The 20,415-nt window shown below is 49.9% G+C and overlaps 1 protein-coding gene across 1 annotated transcript; it reads right to left on the reverse strand.

The window, feature by feature from the left end:
* Window positions 1–599: 599 nt before the first annotated feature.
* On the reverse strand, window positions 600–15,834 carry TSKS (testis specific serine kinase substrate). Its single transcript, XM_061136328.1, has 11 exons — window positions 15,665–15,834; window positions 15,159–15,384; window positions 6,635–6,730; window positions 6,351–6,434; window positions 5,946–6,029; window positions 5,116–5,402; window positions 4,469–4,663; window positions 2,845–3,018; window positions 2,057–2,192; window positions 887–1,011; window positions 600–756 (listed from the first exon to the last, which is right to left on the reverse strand). The coding sequence occupies exons 1-11, from the start codon at window positions 15,832–15,834 to the stop codon at window positions 600–602; spliced, it is 1,734 nt and encodes a 577-aa protein (XP_060992311.1).
* Between the last annotated feature and the right edge of the window lie 4,581 nt (window positions 15,835–20,415).

The following is a 20,415-nucleotide window of genomic DNA, read 5'->3' on the forward strand; positions in this document are numbered from 1 at the left end:
TGCAATATTGCTTCTATGTTGGTGGTTTGTTTTTTTTTTTTTTGGACTGCAAAGCATGTGGGATCTTAGTTCCCCAACCAGGGATGGAACCTGAACCACCTGAGCTGAGATCTTTAAACTCTCAGCTCCAATCACGTTCACCGAACCAATCAGCTTCCGTGAAAACCCTAAAAGAATTTCACATTTCTTGTAAACACAGGGTCAACATGGTTGAAAATCTAACACAAGCTGTAGCTGTATGGATTCCAGAATTACATACCAAGTTGAATTAAAAATCTCGCTAAGTCTCTGGTAGGAAGGTTGGGGCGTTGATTGGGAAGGAGTGGAAGCCTGAGACTTACAATGGGAACATCTGATGGAACACAGATAAATTTTGAGACGGTTGACCTTTCTTTGTTCCCACTTCTCCACACGGGCTATCAATTCATTCTCGACTCCCCTTTCAAGCAGAACTCATTAGAAGAGTGTATCGTCGACATCCCATCGGCTGAGGATCAAGTCAGAGTGAGCACAGATGCTGGTGCATGGCATGTGCAGTTTTACTAGCTCTCTTTTGGTGCCAAACAGGAGACTGAATTCATGCCAGCATGAGGGGCCATTTATTGCTCAGGGGTTGGGCCCCCACGTTTTGGGGGAGTTCCCCCACAACTTCCTCCCCCCATTGTCCCCGTGGACCCCTCAAGTGGCAGGTTGCTGAGCTGATCGTGGAGGGAGCACATTTTCAAGTGTAGATAGTCCACAGTGGCCACCTTCTCCCTGTAATGAGACAGTGGGCAGTTAGTGCTGGTGAGGCCAGAGGCCTTGGGCTGAAGTGGAAGGTGGAGGTGACTCAGGCCCTTTCCCCAAGACCTCACCCTCCTCCCATGCCCTCAGCCTGCTTCCTCACTCCGGCTTCATCTTGTCCGTCAGCAGCAGGTTCTTGGCCCGCAAGGCTTCGTCTTGGGCCAGCCGAAGGGTGGAGCTCAGGGCCTCTGCCCTGACGTGTTTGGCCAAGGCCTGGCGCTCCAGCTCCTGGGGAGAGGAGCGTAGGCGCCGCTGGGCTTGCTGGACTGGGCTGGGGGTGGAGGGGGGATCTGGATTGCGAAGCGCAAGGGGTAGGGTCCCCTGGGGCCCGCATCCCCCACCCCCGGAGTATCCCATCATGCCTTGAGCCTGAGGCTGATCCCAGCATCCCACAATGCACTGGGCCTTCCCGATTCCCTTGTGCACTAGACTTGTACCTGTCCCACAGTCTGTCCTCTATTGATTGCACTGGCCATCTTTGTCCCTGTAAGCACTAAATCAGCATCTGTCACATTGTTCCTTACTGCCCATGAGCCATCATGCATTTGATGTCTGGGCCCCCATCTCGCATCACGTCATGACCGTCTACATCCCATAATTCACAAGACCCCACATCTCCTATCTATCAGGCCAGCCTCTCTATCACAATAATAGTCCTCAGTGCTCTGGTGCCCTGTGTCCCACAATGCACCAGGCCCCAGGTCCTTTACTGCCTCATTTGTCCATCTCACCCAATACAACTCATATCCCATAATATACTAGATCGCTATGTTTCAGAATGTATACCAGCCTCAGATTCCACCTGCTATTGCGCCTGTGTCTGTGTGCAATGCCTCAGGAAGAGCTGTGCTTCCATTTCCCATACTGTGTTAGCTTACTCTGAGCTGTATTCACTGGTTCCCCGTCTGACCGCAATGATCCCATGTAATGCATTGCCTCTCAAGGTTCATGGAAAATCAGGCTTCTATTCCACAAAGCTATAGACTGGTGTCTGTCTTCTCTGTCCGACAGAGCACCAGATCTGGGTTCCATGATGCTTTGGGCCCAAGTCCATCACCCAAGCTTTCATAGTGACTGACCTATGACTCACTAACCAGCAAACTGATCTTGCCCCCCGATTCTGACATACCAGAGCCAACCGTTCCCCCAACACCTGCTGCCCCCAGCTCACCCTCCCCATCCTGCCACACACCAGCAGTATCCTTGCACCGGGGGCTCCCCTCCCCCTGCCCTGATCACAAACTGGCCCATGGTGGCCCATAGTCCTTGGTACCAGAATCTTCTTGTGTAGCCTCTGGCAGCTGGGGCAGGCAGGAGCCAGGCCTCTCTGCTTCACCTCGTCCACTAGTGGGGTCAGCGCTCGTTCCAGAAGCTGCTGCAAGGACTCCGTGGACAACTGCTGTCCCTGGCTGGGGAGGGGTAGTCACCGGGTGAAAGAGGGCTCAGATCAGGATGGCCCAAGCCTACCGGCCCAGCCTTCACCCAGGCCACCTTCCCACCATGCACTGGGGCCAGACTACAGTGCATCAGGTGTACTTATAGCTTCCCCCAGCACGGGGAACTCCCACAGTGCCTGGGGGTTCCCACTCCCGACACCAGATGGCCCTCAGCATGTCAAAAACTCACATTTCCCACAATGCCCTAGTTAAAATTGATCCCATATTGTATGGGAAGTGCCCCCACTGTTCCTAATACAGGTTAAACATGGTCCTGTGCCTCTCCAATACCCAAGGTCTCACACTTCCCCCTACAGTGCACTGGGCAACTCTGCCTCCCACCAGTACCACTGCCCAACCTTCCCATGATGCACTTGGAAATCCAGGATGCTTGAAACAAAGCAAGACTTTCTCATGTTGCGCAAGACACTGACTTCACTGTGTGGGGAAGGGGAGAAATGCGACTCCCCAGATGCAGCAAGACTGGCCCATCCTATGATACATGGGGCTGCCCTGTCTCCCACAATGCATTTCCCTCTCCAGTCATGCTAAAGTCTCATCTCCTTCGATGCTTTGTCCTCAGTATGACACAGAATGCACCTGGAGCCAGGCGCTGCCCCCTTACCTGGCACAGCGGGTACAGGAGCCTTGGGCTCCCCGATCCAGGTTCATAGAGAGGTCAGACACTCTCCGAGAGCTCTGAAATTGCCGTCCAAGCTCCTCCAGAATTGGTTTCACTGGGCCCAGTCCCTCCAGTTCGCTCCTCAGTGAAGCCACAGACACTGCAGACCGCTCCACCCTGAGATGTGAGAATAAGCGGTGCAGTGAGGTCACCTCTCAAAGAGAATACAGGCGTCCTCTGATTTCTGAAAGGTCGCTTTATCCCAGTCCTTTTTTTTTGGAAAGACCTACATTAGTACCTGTTTTCACTAACCAAAAGAAATCAGAAAAGGATTTTTGCTTTTATGAAAAAAGCACAAAGCATTTTTTTTTTGTTGTTGTTGTTTGTTTGTTTTTTAAAGCATTTGTTTTGTAGCAAGCTCTTGTTGTTCATTTGCTATGTTGCATCCGACTCTTTGCAACCCATTGATTGCAGCAGGACAGGTTTCTTTGTCTTTCACTGTCTCCTGGAGTTTGCTCAAAGTCATGTCCCTTGATTCGGTGATGCCATCCAACCATCTCATCCTCTGTCATCCCCTTCTCCTCCTGCCCTCGATCCTTCCCAGCATGAGGGTCGTTTCCAATGTGTCAGCACTTCGCACCAGGTGGCCAAAGTACTGGAGCTTCAGCTTCAGGATCAGTCCTTCCAATGAATATTCAGGGTTGATTTCCTTTAGGATTGATTGGTTGGATCTCCTTGCTGTCCAAGGGACTCTCAAGAGTCTTCTCCAATACCACAGTTGGAAAGCATCAGTTCTTCCGCGCTCAGCCTGCTTTTACAGAAGCAGGACACATTGCAGGCAGTGGGAGTGGAGCCACCAAGCTCCTCCTCTGAGAACTACACTCAGTATCTTGGCATCAAGCCACCATAGCTTTGAGCTGTGTTCTGTGGGCATCTGTGCTTTACCTCAATTTATTTTGTGCATCTGTTGGCAAGATGTATTCTAAGGTAGTTGTTTCTTAACTTTATGCTATTTTGGCTTACCAAAGGTTTCACAGGAACCTCTACTTTCGTATAACAGGGTGAAGGCCCAACAAGGCTTCACCCAAGATTAGCCCAGCACCTCTGCCTCCATACAGTTGGCAATACCTCGCCACACGCACAGCCTCTGCTCTTACTGGTCCATCTTTTTTTTTTTTTTTTCCTTTTATTTCGGGAATGCCTCTCTTTGTTCTCGAACTGGTTTGCCCTGTTCCCATTTGCCTCCCCTTGCCCTTTTAAGGTACAGTGAAAGTGAAACTCGCTCAGTCGTATCTGACTCTTTGTGACCCCATGAGCTATACAGTCCATGGAATTCTCCAGGCCAGAATACTGCAGTGGGTTGCCATTTCCTTCGCCAGGGGATCTTCCCAACCCAGGGATCGAACATTGCAGGCGGATTCTATCCCAGCTCAGCTACCAGAGAAGGCCCTCTTTTGTAGTGGCTCCGCCCCTCAGTCCTTAGGTAGAAAGCACCTCTCCCTCCTCTCTAATTGGGGCCCCCACCTATCAGTATTACAGTCTCCACCCGATTGGCTCCAGCTGATTGGCCCTTCACTCAAGGCTCCGCCCTCCCACGTTCCCACAGTGCTCCCGGGTGGGCCTTTACATGGTGCACAGCTCGTCCGCCCGGCCCCGCAGCTCCTGCAGGCCCCGCGCGGTCTGCGCCTGCTCGCGCTGCGCCCGCTCCCATTGGCCCAGGAAGCCGTCGAGCCTGCCACCCAGACCCCCAAGCAGCCGTAGGGCCTCCTGCACGGCTCCCTCCTCCTGATGCCACCGGGCGGTCAGCGAAGACACCTCCCTCCTGCAGGGGCAGAGGTAAGGAACCCGTCAGGACTAAGTCTGGACACGCCCCGGTCCGCCCGGCCAGGGGCTCCGGACCCACCCAGTCCCCGAATTCTCCCGTCCGGTTCATGTCTTGGAATCCTCTCACGTCCCCCAGAATCCGGCCCGGAAAGAATCCCCTTGTCAGATATCCTGGCTTTCTCTCGGCCTGCCTCTCAGCCCTGCATCAACTGCTCCAGACACTGCCTCCTCAAGATACCACTCGCCCCAACCCTGTCCCCCTGAGTTTGGAGCCACCTGCCACCTCCCCAAACTTCGCCCACCTCATTTTCACGGGCCTCCCGGCCTCCCCGCCACCAGTCCTATACTCACTTCTTCGAAGTCCTGCCCTTCCGGGTCATCGCCCCAGAACACTCCTTCCTAGCTTCTTCGAGGCTCCACCCCCCAGGCCCATCTCGAGATCCCACTCACCTCAGCTCCTCAAGGCCGGCAGATACCTTCTGCAACTCTTGCTCGCTCACGATGGGGCCCTCCCCTGGCCGGGGCCCCATTCCCCAGCCGCCTGAGGCCAGGCCTCGCGGTCGCGGGGGTTCGTCGGGGCTGCCGGGTGGACCGGAGCAGCCTGGGGGCTGGGTGGCGGGGCCCAGGCCGTGCCTGGAGAGGCCAGCCTCCAGCTTCTGCTCCAGCTCCTGTAGCTCGGCCTCCTGCCTCCTTGGAGTCTCATCCTGCAGTTGCTGCTGGAGGTAGCGCAGCTTCTCCTGGGCGGGGAAGGCAGGCAGGGTTAGCGCGAGCATCCTGCCCCTTGCCTCCCACCACTGCCACCTCCACCTCCACCCCCAGATCCGCCCAATGAGTTCCTGACACTAGAAAGTATATGGATGTGGGGACCGATTAGGGAGGGAAGTTCCATTAGAGGCCCAGCTGGAGTCTCAACTCACCTTAACCTCTAAATGCCCGCTTCTCTGTCTCCATCTAGCCCTCCACCCCAACTCTAATCCTCAATAGGCCTCAAACTCCAGTCCCTCCTGTTTAGGTAGAACAACTGAAGCTTTTCCAACATTCTGTTGGGAAATCAGTGGGCGTGTGGGCAGGACAGGCATTCCCACTCCAAGTCTGACATGAATTCCTCTCCCCGGGACCTGAATATGACTGTGCGTGGAGAAGTATGACCATGAACACGAAGGGGCAGGGGTGATGGTGGTAAAGGTGGTTGGCAGGGCGGGAAGTCCTACCCGAAGTCCACCTTGAGTACCTCATGTACTTGAGTAACTTCCTCAAACCCTTAGACCCCTCCACCTTACCTCCAGCAGGGCAGAGTTCTGCTTCAGGACGTTGGTTTTTATTTCAGCGTCTTCCACCGACCGGGTCACCTTCCGGCAGTTCTCCTGGGTCAGGACACCAGGGCAGGGGCCCTGCCTTCCCATTCCAGTTCCGTCTCCCAACCCTTATCCTCGTTATTTTCCATGCAGGCTCCACCCCACCTCAGCTGAGACATGCCCACTTCTTCCGCAAGGACTGCCTCCACCCTTGGTTCCCTTGGCTCGCTTGGCTAAAGGGTGGGTTCTTCCTTGGACCTCTCCCATGCTCCCTGTCTGCTTGCCTCCATCTCTCTCCTGTCGACCACTCTGCTCCTCCCCATTTCCTCTCACCCTCTTCCTACTCCTGCTTCCTTCTTTCCACCCCGCTCCTGCCCCTCGGCGGCTCACCTTGAGTTGACTACAGTACCCTTCTAGTTCTTCCGCCTCTTGCCGCCTTCTCTCTAAATTCTCACTCAGCACAGAACACTCACTCTGGAGCATGGAAGGGAGGAGGGGTTAGCCAGGGCCTCCAGGGGACACCCCATGGGAAGGGGGGGAGAGGTGGGAACATCCCTTTCCATTCTGAGCCTCAGTCTCCCCCAACTGGGCTATGGGTGCATTGAGCTGGAGAAGAAGGGGAACGTGGCCCTGGAAGTAGAGGCGGCGTTGACGGGGGGGAGTGGTTCTCACACCTGCAGCGTCTGCACGTGCTGGTTAACCCGGGTGGTCTTCTCCTTCAAGCTGGTGATGGAATCTTTGGCACGCACCAATCCACTGTTGACCCCACTCTGGGGAAGAATGGGAGACAGCCAGGGGTCAATGGGTGTAGGGGAGCAAACCCCAACCCCAAAAGAAAGTCTTAAAACTGGCTTTACACCTTGATTCTGCCCTGGAATAGCTAGTGGAATTGGGGGCCAGGGCTGCGCCTCTTTGATTCTTGGTGTTCTTGCTCCATTAAGCCAGGGGGCAGACTCTTTTTCTGCTTAGTGGATGGGAAGAAAAATAAGTAGGATCCAGGAGGGAGTGGGGGGTGGGGGGTTGCTCAGACATGTGGGAGAAGGAGGATGTTCTTAACCTGAGATAAATGCCTTTGGGTCCAGAGACATAAATAAGATAAACTGTTAAAACACATGCCCTGTCTTTCTCTCCAGGCAGTGGAGGATTCTAAAGATAACCTGCTTTCCAAATATAAGCACTCACTATGCACCAAGTCATGCACTTACCCACGTTTTCCCTTTTATTCCCCACAACTGCACCTCTTGAGGTTATTTTGGCTCATTTTGCAAGGGAGGCAAATGAGGCTCAGAGAAGGGATGTCCTTTGTATTCCCAGGTACATGGTACGTGAGGTGCCCTTGTCGGAATTTATACTCAGAACCAGAACCATTGTTTTAAACCATGATGCCATGTGGCTGCTGATCATAGCTACCTTATGTTATCATAAAATGCTTTGTGACCCCTGTCAAAAAAACCCAGCTCAGGAAGGCTGCATGTGACAGGATCTTCACTCTCCTGTCTTCCACATTTATAGAAGAGTTAGCCTGGCACATGACTGCCCAGCCAAAGACTACATTTCCCAGGTGCCCTTGCAGCTGGGCATGCCCATGTGACTAAGTTCTGGCCAATGGAATATGAGTGGGAATAATGTAGGCAATTTCCAATTCATGCCTTTAATAAAGGAAAGTAGGGAACATACCTCCCTTTCTCGCTCTATGATGTTGATGGCTAAAGCCAGAGCAGCCATCTTGGACCATGAGATGGAGGACACAAGATAAAAGAATACTGAATTCTCAACCCTGTGAAGCTGCCATACTCAATTCCAACCACTTTTTAATACTTTACATGTGAGAAGGAGAACATTTTCCACCTTGTTTAAACTATGCTACTTTTGGGACTTCCCTGGTGCTCCAATGGCTAAGATTCTGTTCTCCTAATGCAGGGGGCCTGAGTTCGATACCTGGTCAGGGAAGTAAGATCCTCCATGCTGCAACTAAGAGTTGCATAAACACATGCCACAACTAAAAATATCCTGAGTACCCTAACTAAAGACCCCACATGTCACGAGGAAGACCCAGTGCAGCCAAATAAATATTTAAAAAAAACAACACTGATACTTTGTGTCTTTTATGTTACAGCAGCCAAACTTGTGACTTAGTAACTGATCCTCTAGAACCCTGGGGCCTCTAACCTGCTTCATTGGAAGAGATCTGCTATACTTGAGATGTTTATGTCAGCAATAAATTATCCTGCTTCAACCAGATATTTTGGGTTTCTTTCACAGCTGCTTAAGTAATACACAAAGAAAAAAGAGAACAAACTTCCTCCATTGTAAAATGGGAACAACTTCACATTTCTTGCACAACTGCTCTGGATAAATACTGTGATAAATCCTGTATTAAGGTGATATCAGCAAAATGGAGGAGTTGGAAACCCCCAAATTACATCCCTCAATGAAAAAAAGTGACCAAAACTGACTCAGGTCATTGGGAAGATTACAACAATCATAAATATATATTGCACCTAATAGAGCTTCAAATCACATGTATCAAAAACTAACAGAATTGGGAATTCCCTGGCAGTCCAGGGGCTAGGACTCAGTGCTTTTACTGCTGAGGGCCCAGATTCAATCCCTGGGTCAGGGAACTAAGATGCTGCATGCAGTGTGGCACAGCGCCCTCCCCTCCCCATCCCCCAATAAAGAAAGAATTGAAAACTAGAAAGTAGATCAGCAAGGAGATAGAAGACTTGAACATTATAAATCAACCAAACCTAACAGACATCTATAGAATATAACACGCAATAGCAGAATACACATTCTTCTCAAGTGGAATGAAACATTCTTCATGTGGTCAAGGACAGACCCTAAAGGATATAAAAACAAAGTGTGCTTTCTGACCTCAAAGACCTCAGTAGAATGAAATTAGGAATCAAACACAGAAGGAAATTTGAGGAACTCACAAATATTGATATGGAAATTAAACAACACACTTATAAATAATCAATGGGTGGAAGAAGAATCACAAGAGAAATTATACTTTGGAATGAAAGAAAATGAACAAAGATTAGAATGGAGAAGATGAAACAATAGAACAGTAGAGAAAAATCACCATACCGGAAGTTGTTTTTAAAAGATCGACAAAATTGCCAAATTCTTAGCTAGACTAACTATGAAAAAGAGGAAGAATACTCAAATCACTAAAATCAAGAAGGAAAAAGGGGACATTACTACCAGTCTTAATGGTAAGAGAAAGGATCACAAGCGAACTCTATGGACAATTGGATGCCATCAAATTTGATAACCTAGATGAAACGGAAAAAATCTTTGCAAAACACTAACTGGAGAAGAGATAGGACATCTGAATAGCCCTATAACAAGTAAAGAGTTTTGAGTTAGTAACTGTAAAACTTCCAACAAAAAAGCCCAGATGACTTCACTGGTGAATTCTACCAATCTTTTTTTTTTTTTTTTTAAAGAGTTGCTGCCACTTTATCTCAAACTCTTCACCAAAAAAACAGAAGAGGAGGGAACTAACTTATTCTATGAAGCCAGTGTTACCCTGATACCAAAACCAAAGACATCACCAGATAGTAAAACTACAGACCAATATCCCTTCTGAAAACAGCCACAAAAATTTCAACAAAATCCAGCAGCATATAAAAAGGATTATGTGCATGTGTGCTTAGTCACGTCTGACTCTTTGCGACCCCATGGACTGTAGCCTACCAGGCTCCTCTGTCCATTAGATTTTCCAGGTAGGAATACTGGAGTGGGTTGCCATGCCCTCCTCTAGGGAATCTTCCCAACCCAGGGACTGAATCTGAGTTTCCTGCATTGCAGGCAGATTCTTTACCCATTGAGTCATGTGGGAAGCCTTTAAAAAAAAAAAAAAGAAAGAAAGAAAAGGATTATACATTACACCATATATAATTTACCCCAGGCATACAAAATTGGTTCAACATGAAGATTAACTCATGTAACATATCATATTAGTAAAATACAAGGTGAGGGTAGAATACAATCATGTCAATGAATACAGAAATAGCTTTTGACAAAATCCAATACCCTTTCATGATAACAACAACAACAACAAAAAACAAAAACAAACAAAAAAAACACTCAAACTAAAAGTACAAGGGAACTTCCTCATCCTGGTAAAAAGCACCTACAAAAAAAAAAAATAATTATAAACAATAAAACCGACAACAAAGCCATAGTGGTTTTAAATATACCCACAGAGCTTCTCCCTGCTGCTTGCTAATTTTGCATAGCAATTAGTACTGACTTTTCAAAATCAGTTCGAGAATGTTCCACGTAGACCCTCAAAGGTCTTAGATAACCTCTTGCCTACAGATTTCAAACCCAAAGGGGAAGAACTTGCATAATTGCTAAATTCCCAGTTGGAGCGGTCTGGAAGAGGATACATAATACAAAACTATATGATACGTTAATTGAAACCCTCCCCTCGCCCAGGCAGCAAGGAGCCAGCATATGCAAAAAATAAAAATAAAAAATAAATACACTCATAAATTTTTTGAGGCTGTTTCCAAATGTAGTGCCTTACTCCCTCACTTGAGTGTTGGCTGGACCTAGTGACTCATACCCAGTAAATAGCATAAGTCAGAGTGATGGTATGTGACTTAAGAAACTAGTTCATGAAAGGAACTGTGGCTTCCTTCTTGCTCTGTCTGGCTCTGGAGGATGATAACTGCCAGGCCGTAAGCAGCTCCTTCTGGAGAGGCCCATGTGGAAAGAAACTGAGGCCACCAACCAGGAGTATATGAGTGCGCCATCTTGAAAGCACCCCCTCCATCCCCAGTCAAACCTTCAGATGACTCTGTGTGCTTAATCGCTCAGTTGGGTCCAACTCTTTGTGACCCCATGGAATGTAGCCCACCAGACTCCTTGTCCATGGGATTTTCTCCAGGCAAGAATACTGGAGTGGGGTGCCATTTCCTCCTCCAGGGGATCTTCCCAACCCAGGGATCAAGCCCATGTCTCTTGTTATCTCCTGTGTTGGCAAGTGGATTCTTTACCACTGGTGCCACCTGGGAAGCCATCAGATGACTATGGCCCCTGCCCAAATCTTTTTTTATATATATATTTTTTCGCGGAGCAGCATGTGGGATCTTAGTTCCCTGACTAGGGATGAAACTCACGCCCCCTGCAGTGAAAGCATGAGGTCTTAAACACGGACACACCAAGGAAGTCCCGCCCTGCCAAAATCTTGACTGCAACCCTAAGCCAGGAGCACCCAACTAAACCACTCCAGATTTGTTGTTTTAAGGTCATGGATCGCTTGTTTCACTGCAATCACTAACAGAGACACAGAATGATATTTTAGAACTGAAGATCCACAAAGTCTTGGAATTCCTTTTTTTTTTTTTTTTTTTTTAAGTCTTGGACTTCTTGTAGGTAGAGGTTCTGGAAAACTAAGAGAGCAGGTCCTGGGGTCAACTCAATTCTCCCACTTACTAGCTATAAGGCCTCAGGGAGGGGACTTCACTTCTCTAAGCCTCTGTTTCTCTCCTTGTAAAACGGGGAAGGACTAATCGCTACCTTCACAGAGCTGCTGTTGGGAAGAGTACAGGCTGACCCAGAAAGGCTGCTGGTCAACACGTGGGAAAAGAGAAAGGGCACTGGAGAAAAGCTGGGGTCACTGGAGGTGAGTTTTAGCTTCTCTGAGAGCAGATTTGGGAAATGGTGAAGGCTGAGCCCGTCAGCCTTGGCTGGAAAGTGAAATGGTGGAGGTGCATGCATACCTGCTCTGTCACTGCAGTGGCGTCTGCCTCTTTGCCACCCCATGGACCATAGCCCACCAGGCTGCTCTGTCTATGGGGATTCTCTAGGCAAGAATACTGGAGTGGGTTGCCATGCCCTCCTTCAGGGGATCTTCCCGACCCAGGGATGGAACCTGCGTCTCCCGCATTGTAGGTGGCTTCTTTACCACTGGGCCACTGGGGAAGCCCCACTGTGGAGGTGGGCAGCAGCCACATCTGGAGATAAACCCCTCCTCCTTGGCCACCCACACGCCATGCAGCTGGGCAGTCCAATTCCCCATTCCAAGCCTGCCTCAATTTCCTTTCTTGTCCAATGGGAATGATGATACCTTGGCAGATGGTGGTGAGGAAGGGTCAACAAGATGTTAGGATCCATAGGGCAAGCACCATGATTAGTGTCAGCATCATTAAAAGTAATGACAATAGGACATGACCTACCAAGAAGGGGCTTAGCACTGAGATCACACAGCCGCCTCAGGGAGGTCTGCAGGCAGCAGGACAAATGGGAAGCAAGGCTGCAAAGACCTAATCTGTCCATTTCTGCACGGAGGCACTGACATTTCCTAAAAGCAATACCACCTCCTCAGTTGCATCCTCTGGCCTCATAAAGATGTCAGAGCTTAAGCTATGAACCAGGAACTTCCCTGTGTGAGGACTCTGTCTCTCACTGTTATTGGCTCAAGTTCGATCCCTGGCTAGGGAACTAAAAACCCACAAGCTGCACCGGCATGGCCAAAAAAACAACAAAAAGGAACACACGAACCAAAGCTGTCTGCTTCACCATCTTCTTCTGACCCTCCGTCCACTCTGGGAATTGTCATTCTCTCCCCCAGGGTCTCCATCACTCAGGGCTGTCTTCCTCTTCTGTCCAGTTCTCTGTCCCACTTCTCTCTATGGTGTCCATTCCTTCCTTCTCTAGGCCTCTGCCCGCCTCCTCTGTCTCTGGTTTTCTGTCTCCTCCTCAGTTGGTCTCTGGCCCCCTCCCTAGGTCCAAGTCCTCCTCTCCCGGGGTCCCTGTCCCCCCTGCCCCGGATCTTGGTCCTCCTTGATCTTTGGGTTTCTGCCCCCTCCTCTCGGTCCATCTCCAGCTTTCTCTCCTGATATAGCTCTGATGCTGTGTGCCAGTCCCTGTTACTGTCCACCTCTTCACTGTTCTTGCCCAAGGTGCTGCCTGTCAGTAATTTTCTCCATTTTACGGAGAATCCTCGTGGAGGCCGGGGCTCCCCTGCAGCCCCACAGTGAGCTCGCAGCTGCAGCAGACCTTGATCTTGGCCGCCCAGGGCTCTTTCTCAGGCATCACAGTCCTCTGGGGGATGTGACTCAGAAATAGCTCCAGTGGGAGGTGGACCTCTGCAAGAGCTGCCTGAGTGATGCTGGCAGCGAGGGGGAGGAGATGCCTCCCGGGCCATCCATCCCAGCTGGACTCTCTGCCCGCTCCCTTCTCTCGACCTGGTCCTCTTACCCAGGACCTTTGCCTGGCCTCCTCTCTGGCCCGTCTGCCTTCGGTCTCTCCCCTCCAAACATCTCCCACCTGGGCCCAGAGGCATCTCCTAAGGAAAGAAAGCATCAGACCCACTAAACCTCTGGTCCTGGCCCTGCTTCTTACAAGCTCTCTGACCTTGCAGGGGGTCACTCCACCTCTCTCTGCCTCACTAATTATTTTTTTTCTTCTTCAAATGGGTCATTATTCCCTTTCCTTACAGAACTTCTCAGAGAGGAAAATGAGATCTGCTCCCCACCACAGGGACGTGGCACAGTGCCTGACACATAGTAGGTGCTCAGTAAATGGGCACAGAGCCCAAACTCCAGTGTGGCTCATCTCCCCTTGCCCAGGAACACTCAGTGGCTCCCTATTGCTCTCAGGAGAATGTCCACACTTCTCAGCCTCTGTGTTCTGTGTTCCAGCCCCTGCCAGCCTCACCTCTCCCACACACCACAATTGAGCCACAAGGGCCTGTTCCCCCCAGGGCTCTTTTCAACCCCTGTCCTTCTGTTTATGCTGTTCCAGCTAGGTGGAACACCCTTCCCTGTATTCCACCTTGCTTATCTTTAAGATCCAACCTGGGAGTTGCCTCTTCCAGAGAGAAAGCCTTTCTTGACCATGGCCAGTTGGGCCAAGGCCTTGTTCTTCAGGGCTCCCACAGTGACCTCTACTGCCCCCATTAATGCGGGGTGCCTCCCCCCACCCCTGACTCCTTAACCTGGCCCCACTACTTAGAAGCTGTGTGACTTTGGGGGTGCTGTCTAATCTTCTAGAGCCTGAGTATCTTCATATGTGAAGAGAGGATAACAACAACTAACCTGTATTCTGTGCATATGGCTGACTCTTGGGCTACACATTTTACATGAATGAATTGCATTTCATTGTCATGACAATCTCATGAAGAGGGTGAAGTTCTCTACAGAACTCTGTCTTATGTGCTGTTGTATTTCCCGCTCCTAGACCGGTGCCTGACACATTTGTAGGTGTTTAAGAAATATTTCTTGAAAGAATATACACATGTGTCTCCATTTTACAGATGAAGAAACTGAGGCTCCGGAACACAGAAAGTGTTCAGTATCTCCTAATGAATCTTAGTATCATTATAACCAGGGTTATTGTAAGTGTGATTCTCAATGTCTGTGTCAAGCCTAGTTCAGAGCCTGGCCCTGGAGAAACCTGGCAAGGGGTGGAAGGTGATAGGGGTGTTAAAGGACCAAGGTATAGCACTGGTTAAAGAATCTGCCTGCAGTGCAGGAGACACAGGAGACTTTGGTTCAATTCCTGAATCGGGAAGATCCCCTGGAGTTGGTCAGGCAACCCACTCCAGTATTCTTGCTTGGAGAATCCTGTCAACTGAGGAGCCTGGTGGGCTATAGTCCACAGGATTGCAAAGAGTTGGACACAACTAAGCATGTACACAGGTAGCATTCTATGCTCTAGTAAGAAATTCTCTAAATTTTCCTAGATTTTGCTCACCTTGCAGTTTTGAAACACCTTCTGAAGTGGTCCCCTCTGAGAACTCATACTCATCCTTCAAAGCCCAGTGCCAACACCACCTCCTCCAGGAAGCTTTCCCTGATAACCTAGTCTGGTTTGAGGGGCCCTTTTCTGGGATCTCTGGTGTTACCTCCATCATGGAATTTATCATCCCATCTGTATCTGTCACTCCCACCGGACTGGGAGCTTCCCTGGAGCAGGGACCTGGCCCGATTCCCAGCTGTGACCCCAGCCTCACTCAGGGCATTTGGAAGTGACTGAATGAATGAAAGTCCAGCTTCCAGGCAGCAGGCATCATTTACCCGCAATGGAGCAGATTCGTGGCTGCCTGTCAAGGCCCTGTAGGGTGACCAGAACCTTCTCATTTCCAATCATGAAGACTGCCACCCCCCAATCCTCAGTTGTCTACCACCAGGGTGAGGACCCTGGTCTTCCCCAGCCCAGCCAGGTGTCCCTCACCAGTATTTCCGTGATATCTGGGTCATCTGGGGCCCAGGGTGGGGTAGGGGAGGCAGGGGGCACGGGCAGTGCCAGTGAGCTGCTGTCTTCCGTGGTTGAGTCTGTCCCCGAGGAGTCAGTGGGCTCCATGGCCGCCAGGTTGAGCAGGGACACATTGGTGCAGGCTGAGGACCGTTTGAGGTTCAGGCACCAGTGCATTGGCTCATGGGACATCCGAGGCTCAACCCTGGGGCGGAGAAACGGGCAGGAGGGTCAGGGTGCGGCCCTAGCAGGGCACTGCCCCTCCCGCCTCCCTGCCTGCACATCCCCTAGTCCCTCTGACTCCATCCCCACTACCTTCTTCCTCTTACACTCTTGAATCCCCCTTGGCCACTGGCCCCCTGCCTGCCTCTCCTCTGCCCCGTCCTCTTCTTCCCCACGCCTTCCTCCAGCACCCACGGTGGGACTCGTGCTCTGTTGGAGGCAGCTCTGGGCGCTAGGACCCCAACAGAGTGCAACAAACCCACCCGTGGAACGACACAGCCTTCTTTTTCTTCGCGATCCCCTTGACTGGGCTGGTTACCCCCCCAGGAGTCTCGGGGACCAGCTGGGAGCGGCTCTCGACCCCCGCGTGGGGGTCCCCGGCCTCATGGATCTCTTTGGACTGCCAGATTGTCTTCACCACCACGCTCGCCATGGCGTGTGGGTGGCCCGGCTCCCAGGGGCTCCCTCCTCCGAGACTGTCCACCTATTCTGACCACTGCCCCTCAAGGTCCCCGGTCCCCACAAGCCTGACTCATAAAGGACCCAACCACTGGGCTCCAGTAAGGTGGGGGGGTGGGGAGCACAGGGGTGGGAAACGTGACTTATCACCTTCCCCCGGGGGGCTCGGTGAACTCTTCCTTGTCTGGGTTGCTAGTTCTGCCTTGATCTTTCCCCCACTTCAGAACCATAGTGAAACTGATTCATAATGAACGGTGGACTAGCTCACTGTTTCTTGGGAGGGGTCCAAATTCCCTTTCCCTGAAACTCTGTTTCAGCACTCTCCCCACCCACCCCCAGCCCCGCCATCCGCATTCAGACTTGATTCATCGTGTGGGACTTGTGCCCAGGGTCTGGGGGTGGGGATGAGGATTGGAAAGGAGGGTCGCTGGAGGATCTCACATTCTATGGGAGGTTGGAAGGGAACAGACAGACAAGCAGTAGAAACAAACTAAAAATAGCAGGTGTCCGAATGTGATATGAAGGGAATCAAAACCGGGTGACGGCAAAGTGGACATTTGTCCAAGCTCATCGATTTGTGTGCCTGGGATCTGAGCCTCTTATTGTGTGAATTCTGTGGATTAAAAAACCCCCCAAAACTAAGGACTTCCCTGGTGGTCCAGGGGTTAGGACTCTTCACACTGTCTTCTCTCTGGATCAGTTTCCAAATTTCCTCTCTTTTAAGAACACATACTGGATCAGGGCCCACCCAGATGACTGCGTCTTAACTTGATCATCGCTAGAGACCCTACTTCTGAATAGGGGCGCATTCACAGTTATTGCAGGTTAGAACTTGAACAGCTTTTGCAGGATGTAATTCAGCCCATAACAGGGTTGACGTGTATTGATGTCTACAACTTTTTTTTTTTTAATGGTTTATTGAATAAAGTTGACGTATATTTTTGTTGTTGGTTTTTTTTTTTTTTTTTAGCTGTGCCGTGTGGCTTCCGGGATCCTAGTTCCCCAACCAAGGATTGAACCCCAGCCCCAGCAGCGAAAGCAACAAGTCCTCACCACTGGAATGCCAGGGAATTCCCTGTAGCATTTTTTTAAATTAATTAATTAATTAATTTTTGGCTGCACTGGGTCTTCATTGCTGCGCGGGCTTTTCTCTAGTTGCAGAGAGCGGGGGCTAGCTCTAGCTGCGCTGTGCGGGCTTCTCATTGTGCTGGTTTGTCTTGTTGGGGGGGACAGGCTCTAGGGCTCTCAGCCTTCAGTATTTTGTGATTCACAGGTTCTAGAATGTGGGCTCTCTAGTTGGGGCGCGTGGGCTTATTTGCTCCATGTCACGTGGGATCTTCCTGGGTCGGGGATCAAACCCCTGTCCCCCACATTGGCAGGTGGATTCTCAACCACTGAACCATCAGGGAAGTCCCCCTGTATCATTTTATAAGACTCCACATATAAGTGATATCATTTGGTACTTGTCTTTCTCTGACTTACTTCACTTAGTGTGATAATCTCTGTGTCCATCTGTGTCGCTGCAAATCACATTATTTTGTTCTTTTTCATAGCTGAGTAATATTCCATTGTGTATATAGACCATATCTTCTTTATCCACTCCTCTGTTGATAGACATTTAGGTTGCTTCTGTGTCTTGGTTATTGAAAATAGTGGGCTATGAGCTCTGGAGTGCATCTGTCTTTTCAAAGGAGAGTTTTTCATCTTTTCTGTATATATGCCCAGGAATGGAATTGCTAAAACACATTTTTAAAAAATACTGGATAATGTATGCAAGTATAACAGGGAGAGATCACTTTAAATCCCTAAATCCGGAATTTCTCTCCGAAGAGGGGCCATTCTGTTGTGACCCAAAGGACAAGCCAGCCGCGGGGAAAGCCAGGGTGGGCAGGGGGCAGGAATGAGTCTTCATGTTGCTGTTTAGTCACTAAGTCATGTCCGACCCTTTGCAATGGACAGCAGCATGCCAGGCTCCTCTGTCCTTCACTCTCTCTTGGAGTGAGACAGGTCCATTGAGTCGGTGATGCTCTCCAATCATCTCATCCTCTGTCACCCCCTTCTCCTCCTGCCCTCAATCTTTCCTAGCATCAGGGTCATTACAATGAGTCGACTCTTCGCATCAGATAGCCAAAGGAATGAGTCTGGAGGGTCTGAGTGGCCAAGAGGAGGCCAGTATGGCTGATGCATTTAAGCTGGGGAGGGACACAGCTGACTGATATTGTAAAAAGCACCCTGAGTGGCCAGGATGGAAGCAGGGAAAACAGCGTGGGAGGTCATAGCATGGTTCCAGCAAAAGACAATGGTGATGGTGGTCTGCACAGGGGGAGGCAGTGGCTGTGGGAGGAAGTGGCTGGATTTCGGGTGTGTTCTGACTTTGGTTTGGTGTGAAGGACACGGTGGGGTGGTCCTTTCTGGTAAGAGTGCCTGGGTGATTGATGGTGGGCCCATCTACCAAAATGGGAAGATGGGGGATGAGTCCTGTTTTTCTGGTGAAAATTGAGTTGATTTGCTCAGGTCAGAATCTCAGAAACTATCGTGGTTCAACCTGTGAGCTCTTCGAGGGACTTCTGGTGTTCTCTCTCTTTGTGCTCCATCCTGAAACCAACAAGGACTTGTCTAAACCTCATCTAGACCCCCACACATGAGCTTCTTCATGATGGTCTTAAAACTTAGCAAAGAGTCACCTGCTGAGCCCTTGCACCCCAGAATGGTCTTGCTCAAATCCGGTCTCTAATTTTCGGCCTCTGATAATGCCCCGTGGCTGCTGAGCGATTGCGACATGGTGAGTCTCCACTCAGATGTGCTATGTTTATAAACACCAGATTTCAAACACTTAGGATGATATGTCAGCTATGTTGAAATCAATATTTGGGTTGTTGTTTGTTGTTGGGTCACTAAGTCATGTTCAAATCTTTTGCGACCAAGGGACTATAACCCACCAGGCTCCTCTATCCATGGGATTTCCCAGGCAAGAGTAGTGGAGTGGGTTGCCATTTCCTTCTCCGGGGGATCACTCTGACCCAGGGATCGAACCCATATCCCCTGTATTGGCAGGCGGATTTTTTACCACTGAACCATCTGTGCTGTGCTTAGTCACTCAGTCGTGTCTGACTTTTTGTGACCCCATGGACTGTAGTCTGCCAGGCTCCTCTGTCCATGGGATTCTCCAGGCAAGAATACTGGAGTGGGTTGCCATGCCCTTCTGCAGGGTATCTTCTCAACCCAGGGATCGAACCCACTGAGCCACCAGGGAAGCCCAATATTTGGGTGCGAGGGGTTAAATGAAATATATTATTAAGATTCATCTCACCTTTTCTTTTTACTTTTTTAACGTGGGAGGAGCATATTTGTGACTGTTTTTGTGGCTCCCACTGCATTTCTTTTGGAAGGCGCTGCTCTAACTTGGCACTGGTGAGCCCATGAGCTCCTGTTGGGGGTGCCAAATCCATCCCCATGAAGTCTACGAAGAGGGTGGCTTTTCCCTCTTCCTTAGGGACATAATTCTGTTCATCCGGCTCTGGATGTCTCTCTTTGCATCTCCTGAAAAGCAGACTAATTCCAACCCACTACTATCTATCTGGTATCTATCTATATTTAATGGTGTTATCCTCAGGGAGAAAAGTGCTTCTTCCCTTGTCATGAATGGACTCCTCCAGTCCTTGGATTGCTTGACATTATCTTCCATAAAAAGGAGTTTTTCCAACTCCTATTGGTCCTAATAATTTGTTGTTATTGTTGTTTATCGGATCATTCTATATAGTCTTTAGGGGCAGACAGCTTCCCCCGACACCAGAGATGTTTGTCCTCCTGGAATCCAAAATAGACTTTCCCAAGCCCCATCCCTGGAAGCCCAAATGGACGAATCCATTGAACCTGGAAGATGGGCTCTTCTGCCCCGTCCCCATCCCCCCAGGGGATGTTCCCGGACCCGTGACACTCCCTTAAGGCTCAATCCAAGCATACTAGGCTTCTGATATTGGAAAAACCTGACGGGGGACTTAGTTCTTCTAGGTGCTAGAATGGACTCTTCCAGTTCCCTTTGCCCCAAATTTCTCAATAGCCCAGGGCGTTGGAGTTTCTGAGGTTTTGGCGTTGGAGTTTCTGAGGTTTTGCCTTCCCCAAATACAGTCTAACGAGGAAGGTCTCTGGAGCGACAAGCGGTGTTGGTTGGGCCAAACAAAGCGGGTTCACCGACTGCTTTCCTTATCGAACGTTCTTCATTCATTACCAGGTCCCCTTCTTGTTCAGGAAGAACTCAAAGTCTGGTGGAAAGACTCGCAATTTGTATTTGATATCTATTTAATGGTGTTACAGTTGCAACAACAACAACAACAAAAGCCATTGTTATTAGAATGCCAGAATATAGTTTAATCCCGAGCTCTGTGACCTTGGGCATGTCATTCAATCTCTCTGGACGTCAGTTTTAACCTCTGCTTAATGGGAGTAGACTTGAATTACTGTTTCCTCAGCTCTGGGATACTAGGCTTCCGGAGAAGTTAGGTCCCAACATCTCGGCGGCTAGAGAAGGGAAAGGAAGGAAGAAGGGAGGGGGAGG

Source organism: Dama dama, chromosome 4 (assembly GCF_033118175.1).
Source record: "Dama dama isolate Ldn47 chromosome 4, ASM3311817v1, whole genome shotgun sequence".
NCBI classification, from domain to species: domain Eukaryota; kingdom Metazoa; phylum Chordata; class Mammalia; order Artiodactyla; family Cervidae; genus Dama; species Dama dama.

Coding starts and splice junctions, on each gene's coding strand:
- TSKS (XM_061136328.1), bottom strand. CDS start 15,834: ATGGCGAGCGTGGTGGTGAAGACAATCTGGCAGTCCAAAGAGATCCAT. Junction 15,385..15,664: donor AAGGCTGTGTCGTTCCACGG/GTGGGTTTGTTG, acceptor TCTCCGCCCCAG/GGTTGAGCCTCGGATGTCCC. Junction 6,435..6,634: donor AGCACGTGCAGACGCTGCAG/GTGTGAGAACCA, acceptor TCCATGCTCCAG/AGTGAGTGTTCTGTGCTGAG.